Source organism: Aplysia californica, unplaced genomic scaffold (genome assembly GCF_000002075.1).
Source record: "Aplysia californica isolate F4 #8 unplaced genomic scaffold, AplCal3.0 scaffold00073, whole genome shotgun sequence".
NCBI classification, from domain to species: domain Eukaryota; kingdom Metazoa; phylum Mollusca; class Gastropoda; order Aplysiida; family Aplysiidae; genus Aplysia; species Aplysia californica.
This window is the reverse complement of record NW_004797343.1, coordinates 1,695,242-1,704,824: the sequence shown is the minus strand read 5'-3', so window position 1 is coordinate 1,704,824 and position 9,583 is coordinate 1,695,242. Positions and strand designations below refer to the sequence as shown.

The 9,583-nt window shown below is 42.8% G+C and overlaps 1 protein-coding gene across 1 annotated transcript in view; it reads left to right on the top strand.

Moving 5' to 3' along the window:
- Positions 1-9,583, top strand: part of LOC101848029 — a gene marked incomplete in the record, with an annotated part of 114,656 nt that overhangs the window by 91,471 nt on the left and 13,602 nt on the right. Inside the window, 4 exon segments of the mRNA XM_013080071.2 lie at positions 1,438-1,512; positions 2,329-2,587; positions 4,108-4,167; positions 5,282-8,861. Coding sequence (XP_012935525.1) covers positions 1,438-1,512; positions 2,329-2,587; positions 4,108-4,167; positions 5,282-8,861 — 3,974 coding nt within the window.

Sequence of the window (9,583 nt, the reverse complement as noted above, 5' to 3'; positions counted from 1 at the left end):
CCTCCTGCTCCTCCTCCTCCTCCTCCTCCTCGTCCTCCTTCTTCCCCTCTCAACAAGATAGATATACAAGTAATGTTTTGATCTCTAACTGAGAGAAATTGTTGTTGTTTCATCCATGTAGATGTCTGAGTGGCTCCGAGACAAGCCCATGGAAGCCCTGAACTCCACAAAGAAAGCCGCGCTCTTGGCCTTCCTGTGTAACGAACTTCTCACCAGTAAAGTGGTGGCAGAGTAAGTACCTGTCAGTATGTTAGTGTTTGAGCGCCTGTAAACTGGCAGCTTGTTCTGTATGCTTCCAAGGAAGTTGAGATTCTTTCCGAATCTTATCAGGTCTGCTGGGGTAAGAATGTAGATTGTAAAACACTTACAGCTTGCTGTTGAGCAGGAATATGCTTGATACAAATGCTAATTACTCTTGATATTCGGAAGCCTATTCCACCTTTGTGCACAGTAAGTTTTGTCGCGCTCATATGACCTTAGCTGTTGCGAGCGCCGTAAAACCCTATACTACGTACATACATCCAATTTTTCAACATCTCAAAGTTGCCTACATCCTGGAGGTATATAACCAATTTGTGTGAAATAAGCACCAAACTAAGTAGAAATGAAGTATCCATTCAATAAACCTACAGTTTGATCTTAGATAGATGGATTTGTTTGCTTGGATTTTATAGAATTTTTCTTTGTAACTGTAAACCACTGAGCTATATCGAGCACGGGCTGAACTGGCTTTGGGTCTACTAAGAGTTAAGGCCCATGTAGATTCTTTGTGTGTTTTAGGTCTATACACAGTAGGGACAAATTTGCAGACCAGAAATGCTGAGATTGCTAGTTGACTGTCATTTGAAATTATACTTTTATTTTAATATGATGGTAGTATTTCTTTTTACCTTGTAATTTTGCATGGTTGGAGAGTGCCATTGGTAAGTGCTAATTTGTTGTTTATCATCGTGCCAATATCTGTACAAAGTAGGTAATTTCTGAGGCTTGCTATATGGGCTGTACGTCCCGTAGTAGACTGGGCTGTATAGGGTGAGTCCTAGTAGAAAGACTGAGATACTAAACTATTTTTGTCTTCCCAAAATTGGATTGAAACTCATTTTGTATGACATTAGTTTTTTTTTTTTTTTAGTAAGAGTTTTATGGTATTTGCATTGCAGTTTTAGGTCATATAAGTGCTGAAGATTAGAAGAGTTACAAGGGAATAACAAACCCCAGAGAAAGAGGAGAAGAAGCAAGGGCAATAGATGTTCGATAATAAAGAAAGAGGATATCACATTAGAACACGTGCCAACCATCCGCGATACTAGTCTGTGAAAAAACAGCAAAATTGAAAAGTTAAAATAATGTCTGGACTGCCTGAATTGTGAAGAATAACATAAATCATAATAACTTTTTAAATAACCAACTTCTTTTCAATATCAACTTTGTCATCAGGGAAATCGACAAACACATGGATGCCATCAACAACCTGAGACGAGACAAGTGGATTGTTGAGGGCCAGCTACGACAGTAAGTTCTCTACCACGCAGTGTTGGATAATATATATATGTGTGTGTGTATGTGTGTGTGTATGTGTGTGTATACGTGTGTGTGTATGTGTGTGTATATATATGTGTGTGTTTATATATATGTGTGTGTGTGTGTGTGTGTGTATGTTAGTGTGTGTATGTGTGTGTATGTGTGTGTGTGAGTCTAGGATGTGTAAACATATACTCCAACATGCTCTAACAACTACCTGTCCAAGACACTTCCACCTTGCTTTTTTTCTTTATGTTACAATGACGCTGTCCAAGTGGACCGCTCTTCTAAGGTGACCATGTTTTTCCTGACAATGGATAGTCGTCTTAGACAGGTTCAACTAAATGTGAGGCATTGTGGTGAAATTAAGCCCTGTCAAAATAATGAAATTAAAGAAATTTGCATTTTTTTGGGGTGTTGGGCAATTTAAAAAATCGTCTTTTTTTACTCAACACCTTATATGTTCTTTTAAAACATATTTGTGGATTTTACAGTCAAATGTTGACTAAAGGCATGACAAGTGTAAATTTACAGTTTCTGGGGACACTCAACAAGCCTTTGATACCAACAAACTTTGGTGGTCATTTTCTTGCTAATTTTACCTCTCACACCGGGCGACCCCCGCCCCCTTCAATTGCAAATATTTCGTTTTCTATTTAAGATAAATGTTTTTTTCCCCACAAAATTTAAGACAAATAAAGCAGTTTTAAGTTCATATTAATAACTCGATATGCCCAAAAAGTGACGAGTGCCTGATTCCACTGCATGGTGACACATATGAATGTTTTAAAAAAATTTTATCTTTAGGTTGAGAGTTTTCCAAGCCCGAAAATTCAACAAGATTCACAAGTCCACAGACCGCCGCAACACTAACACCTCCCAAAATAACAGCAACATCAGCAACATAGATGAGGATACCATGTCTTCGTCCAAGATGGGTAGTGATGATGATGAAGAGAAAGAGGATGAGGAGGACAAGGAGGAGGAGGAGGGAAGTGGCAATGAGAGCGAGGGAAGCTCCAGTGTAGTGGCAAGCACCTCCACCAACCCTAACATGCCTTTTGAGGTGAGCTCCCTGTGGTTTAGTTTAAATAATTGTGGCGTCGGTGGCCTAGTGGTTAGGCTCTCGGACTCGCAACCGTAAGGTCGTGGGTTCGAATCCCGTCAGGGACCCGACGTTGTGTCCTTGGGAAAGGCACTTTACACGAATTTTCCTCACTTCACCCAGGTGGGAATGGGTACCCGGCTATAGACAGCGAAAGATCTTGTCAGTATGTTAGTGTTTGAGCGCTTAATCAGCTGCTTGCACTGTATGCTTCCCGGGAAGCTGAGAATGTTTCGGAGTGTTCTATGGTCTGCTGGGGTAATAATATAGTGTAAAGCGCATAGAGCCTGCTGTTGAGCGGGGATTTGCGCTATACAAATGCTATCTATTATTATTATCTATTATTATTTAATTATTTCACAGTACTTGCAACACAAATAGGTGCCAAAAATTAGAGGTTGTGGTAGGTCTTTACTCACCGGAGTTTTCTACTCGACTGGCCGTGTAGGACAGTCGGGTCAGGTGGTGTTTTTCGTGTGAGCACTTCCCAAGTCCGTGCGAAGTCACAATCATGTCAGCTGCTGTGTTGTGAGTTAATTGAGTGTTCGGAGAGTCACTACAAGGTGTTACTAGAGAGTATCATACAAAGAAAAGGAGGAGGAGAGATGGATGTTTAATGGGAAAAGAGGAGAAAACCACATCAGAGCATCTGCCAGCCACTGAGTTACAAGGTTGATTGTTTTGTGGGGAGAATTTCTATCATTTCTGTCTTTCTGTAGGGACATTGTATCTCTCCCTGTCTGGGTCGGTCCTGACAGGCAGGGTTGGAGCAGCCCACCTTCTCAGTGATCCACATTGTGTCAATGGGGGGTTGGGGGGGGGGGGGGACTTGTACAATTACATTGAATGGATTTAGGATTGTCTGGTGGGTGTTGCACATAGTGCACATAGGTGGGTGTTGCACATAGGTGGGTGTTGCACATAGGTGGGTGTTGCACATAGGTGGGTGTTGCACATAGGTGGGTGTTGCACATAGTGCACATAGGTGGGTGTTGCACATAGGTGGGTGTTGCACATAGGTGGGTCTTGAAAAAGTGGTTTTTGCTGTTATGCAAGCACGTTGTGATCTACTACTCATTTCTAAATTTGATTTATTTTACATGTTCATGTTGAAAATGTCTCCCGTTTCCAGAGTCCTAGAGTGATACCTTGTACGACTTCTTGGGCCTTTTTTCAAAATACGCAAGCTCCTTGAAAGTTGGATATTTAGAACTGTTTTAAATAATGGTTCTGGTACCATTTTGGCTTCTATCTTCAGTCCCTTTTCTGTATTCCTCACTGTCGCAAGAGAAATGAACATTCCTGTTTAGCATTGCTTTACAATGTAGTAAACATTTTTAGAGTTGTATGGCAGTATGTCGAAAAAGCAGTGAAACATTTTCACTATGCTTTTTTTTTTTTAGTTCTTAAGCATTTTTTTCCAAATAATTTTTGGATGTAGAAGTAATGAAGTGTTTTTTAAAATGTTTTTTAATCACCAGCCTGTGGATGAGTCGATGTCGAGAGAAGAATCGGATAAGAGGATTGAGAAACTGAGGAAGGTAAATAGACAATGTTTTTGTATAGTTAATGGCAATGTATTGTATAAAAACAAATGAGACACACTAATGGTGTTACATTTTCCTACTTACTAAAATGTGAAGTCCAGATTGTGGAAATGTTCGTTAAATGGTTATTTTTAGACAGGTTTCATGTTTTTATATCATCATTGTGTTGTAAAGGAGGATATGAAGGAAAGGACTACAGTTTGGACATCATCTCTTTTCCCCCTTTAGTTTTGAAATGTCTTTGCTTTATGTTCTTATTTCCTTACAAAGTAGCTTTCTCAGTCCTCCTGACTGAAAGCTTTTTTTTTTCATCTTTTGAATTTTTTTATACTGACAGTAATATGTTTTACTCTCTGTTATGATTTGTTGGGAAAACTGTTTCTGAGTTACCATTTCAGTACCATCGAAATTGTTTAAAGCGTTCAAGGAGAAAATATCTGAATGGTTGTCTTTTTTGAAAGTGTCATTACGATATAAAAAAATAGAAGGGGGAAACAAGAAGTGTTCATTTGTACAGGTTATTGTCTTGGACAGATGGCTGTTTGAGCAGATTTCAGTGTATTTTATTTGTCATTAAAAATGATTTTAGTTTTGCAATTGCCAACATGTTTCCGTAAGCCTGAAGAATGTGGCAAAATAAAATGTTGAAGAACCCCTGTCAGAAGAATATGCTTATAGAAGTGCAGTCGAACCTGCCCTTATAGCCATCTGGCCAAGAAAATTATTTATCCAAACAACCACTTCTCAATTCTCCTCCCCCCCCCTGCGTTTTTTCTATATTATAATGACACTTTTCAAGACATACACCTGTCTAAGATGACCATCTTTCTCCTCAACTATGGACGATTTCGACTATGCTTCTATAAAATAAATACATTTGTTTTGAAGTTTTAGATTTAAAGAAGGTTGTGATAATATGATTGAAGGCTTCCAAAACTTTGAAATGATATTTTATTCAGGTGTATTTTTTCTGCTTTTAGAAATCTTCTTTGAGAAAAATTGTTTCTCTCATATTGCCACCCCCATTTTTCCCCTCCCTCCTCAAATACTGAAATATATCATGAGAGGCTGGCATTTATATTTTTTATTTTCTCTTTTTCCAATTCAGCAACATGCTGCCTACCGACAGAAAGTTTTCCGAGCATCTCTCCGCCTGCGAGCCATCAATATCGGCCATGATCGCTACAAGAGGATGTACTGGGTCCTTCCGTTGACAGGCGGGGTGTACGTGGAGGGGATGGAGTCTGGCTGTCCGGAGGATTACATTAAGGAGAATACTGTGAAGGAGAAGAAAGAAGAAGTGAAAGAAGAAATAAAAGAAGAGATTCAGGAGGTTGAACCTGCTACAGAAGAGGATGGAAAGGATGAGAAAGGAGGTGAGGGGAGAGGAGAGAAGGATGGGGAGAACGTGGTGAAGAAAGAAAATGAGGTGAAAACGGAATTAGATTTTGATGGTGAGGAGAAAAAGGAAGAAATGCAAGATGGCACTGATGGTGGTGGGAAAGGAATGGAACTGAAGGAGGAAGAAACGAGTGTTGGAGAGAAAAGGAAGAAGGAAAGTAAAGTGAGTGCATCGTCAGAGCCAGATCAAGGTGTGGGTCAGGGTAAAGAGACTAAGAACGAAAAAGTTATTTCTAGTGGAGGAGAGACGAATCTGAACGGTGAGCTTGTTGTGAAAGAGAAGAATGAGGGTGGATCTGATGTGAAAACAGCTAACGGTGATGGGGTTGTGAAGGGTTCTGATGGTCTTCCAAATGGAAAACCAGAAGAAGTGCTTGCTACAAGCTTGATGAGTGTGTCGTCTTTGGGTGATGCCGATGTGTCCAAAAATAGCACATGGACAGAAGGTTCATCAACTGGTCAGCTCTCGATGGATTGTGCTGAGTCGTCTGTCCTTGATTCTGACATCAGAGATTCATCCTATGCCAACAGTGATGCTGGAGGTGCAGACGATGAAGAGGATGATGATGGAGACATGGTTATTGATGAGTCATTTGGGTCTGATGGTCAGGAGAAGGACATACCAGCAGGTGAGAAGAAAAACAGAGATGGTCTGAACTCTGCCTCTGCTGAAAGTAACAAAACCTCTGGCAACAACTCAGTTGAGGGCAAAGGAGAGGTCAGAGAGTGCTCAAAAGTTAACACGAGCTCAGGGGTAGCAGTAAGTTCAAAGGACAACGTAGCTTCAGAAGTTAGTGAAACTTCAGAGGTTTTGTCTTTAGTTAACAATGCTGATAGTTCTTGTTCAGAAAAAGAGAAAAGTGCTTCTAGCAATGCAACAACAGCTTCTGTTGCAGCTTCAGGAACGGCTGAGAACAGTGGTGGTAAGAGTCAAACGTCTTTGTTCAGTAATGGCTCTCGTCATGATGCTGCTGTTCTCAATGGAGCGGGCTCCTCACCGTCTGCTCCCTCTTCATTTCTGGCCTCTGTCTTACTCAACGGTCAGTTAGCCAGGGAGCTTTCTCACTTGAAAAAATCAGACACTTCGTCCAGTGCAACCAAAATAACAGATGTGAAATTTTCCTCTGTGGACGAGAAGCCAGGAACTGATGTCGCAAGCGTTCCAGGAAAGTTTGGAGACAGTGCTTTTAGGCCTTTGAGTGTAGAGGTTAGTGAAAAAATGCAGATTGATGTGAATGGAGAAAGGATTTCTCAGGGAAATAAAAAGTTGGAGAATTGTGCGGAAGAGATCTCTAGTCAAAAGGAGCTGACAAATAGCTCTGTCAATGGTTGTGAAAAATCATCCAGCATTCATTCTTCTAGTGACACGAGTAACAAGAAACTGATGTTGGAAAATGGTGAGCATTTAAAAGACAAAGATTTGAAAGTGTTGTGTTCTGCCGATGGTGTTGTTGGAAATGTTGAAGGTAGCGGGAAGTCGAGTGTGGTTGGGAATAAACTGAACCAGGGTAGTGAATGTTCTGGCAGTAAGGAAGCTGGGAGTTCTCGGGGAGTGACCTCAGATATTCTTCGAGTGCCGAAAGTAGGTCACAGTCCCAGAGACTCATTAGTGTCTTTGCTGAACCATTCTATTCAGCAGGCTTATCAAATAGAGGGAAAAGATGAGGATGAGGATGCCTTGATGAAAGATGAAAGCAGCATAAACGAACTGCCACTATCGTCATCGTCGTCGTTTTTATCATCTGCTTCACAGCCTGTGTCCTCTGCCTCGTTAGCTTCGTCCATTTTGTCTTCGACCTTATTGTTTTCGGCGATACCAAAATTACCTCCCTTGACAGACTCTCCAAGGAAGAGCCAGTCATCAGCAAAAAGCCAATATTCGGCGTCTGCTAAACTGTCTCCAATACTCTCGACACCAACAGCATCGAGCACCCCCAACGCACCATTGGACTTTACTCCCAAGTCCCGGGCAAAGAAACATGGCGCCTCAGGGCTGGACCTGCCTACTCCACTCCTGGGCTCAACCCCCATCCCAGCGCACTCCAAGCCGATCAATCCACAACCTCTACCACCCTTCCACCCTTCAGCTCAGGCCAACCAGACAGTAGACCAAACCCCACCAGCAGCCCATTCTACCCACAAAGCCCACCGACCCCCACCATCGGCCCACCACCCCTTACATCTGATGGGTAGCGGCCCCTCGTCATCCTCCCACTTGGCAACCCACCACCCCCAGCCCCCGTACATCCCCGGCTTGCCCCATATACCATACGGTCCAACAAGTGCCTCGGAGACTTTGTCCAGTCTTGCCTCTATCGTGCCCCCACCTCCCGCCCACCACCACCCTCCCATCACCACGGTCGCGTCCTCAAATGCGTCTACAATCCTCAGCTCACAGTCCCTCCCTCCAAAATCCACTCCTACCCTCCTGTCATCCTCAACAAACCCCTCATCATCAACAACTCTTCTTAAACCACCCACAATGACCAACCTTCTCAAATCGGAGACGTCCTCATACTCTTCATCAGAACTTCTTCAGCAAGCCGCATCACAAGTGTTACGTTCTGCGGAACACAAGAAGTCTTCGTCTTCATCCACCCCCTCCAACTCAACGCCCACAACACCTCAGAAACCATCGACAGCCTCATCTTTATCACCATCTCCAGCAAAATCTGCATCAACAGAGACAGATTTCCCAACGTTATCTATGGTACAGAGTTCGCTGTCTTTTGGTGCATCCTCCCCATTTCTGTCTGACCAGTTGGCGAAAGGTGCCCAGGACTCAGGAGACCACAAGCTTTGGTTCAGCATACTGCCAAAAGTACCTTGTGACGAAAAATCCCTGACTCAGCCAATCAAACGAGAGCCGTCCCTCATGCCTTTGTCTTCATCAACATACCAGTCGCTGTCACCATCTTCGTCGCAGTTATCATCATCCATAGGAAGTACAGCTGCTGTGTCATCACTCGCTGGCTCCTCCTCATCAACATCGTCGTCTATATCAGCTCTGAGCACGTACTTGTGCACAGGCACAGCGCCCAGCCTGGAGAGCCTTCTCCCGATCCTGCAATCGAACCCTTCAATCCTGGCCAACGACCCTCTCCTGGCTTCTCTCCAGCTGCTGACACAACCAACCTCCTCACCCTCCCCCACCCCGTCAGTTTCTTCGGGGGTGGACGCTTCAGGAGACTTCAAAGTCCCGCCCCCTCCAGTGGACCCGTCCCTTCAGACCGACCCGTGGGATGTCCTGAGAGCTGCTCAGGGTGAGGCTGAGCCCATACCCAAAGGTAAGGACAAATCTGGTGAACTTGCAACCAAAACATAAGTGTGTTTATACCCCGCCAGGGCCTCAGTGACGTGTCCTTGGATGAGTTTTACATTTCTTCACTTGACCAAGGGGGGAAAGGGTACCAGGCTGTAGACAGTGAATTATCTTCCAGTTTGTTTGTGTTTGAGATCTTACTGAGCTGCTTGCATTGTATGCTTTTAGAGAAACTGAATTTTTTTGTTTTGTTTAAAGTTTTAGAAGATAACATGTAAAATGTTTTTCGCAGACAATTGAATAAATTAAGGTAATAATATATGATTTGGTTTAAGATGGCCAACATTCTGTGAGGGAAATATAAGTGATTGGGGCTGTAAGGGTTTTGAGAACTTTCCTAACTGCACACATTCAAGAATTCGAACTCGGGGTCATCTTTACCATAGTCAGTATTTTATCTGCTGTGCTAACAGCACTGCCCAGAAGCGAGAGATAGGGGACTTCAATGTGGTTAGCTCCCTCTACTTCTTTCCAGTTTGTCTTATCCATATCTGTTAACACAACGAAATGTAGCAGTGATTATGCTGACTTGCCATAAACTTCACGTCATATGAAATAACATTATCAGCCTTCATCATCGGGCCTGCTGTTCAGATCTGCTATGCCCCAAAATTTTTAAGAAAATATTTATTACAGTTTCTTAATCTGTGGTGTCGGTTACATGCACTTGAGAAATATTTTGTTCGA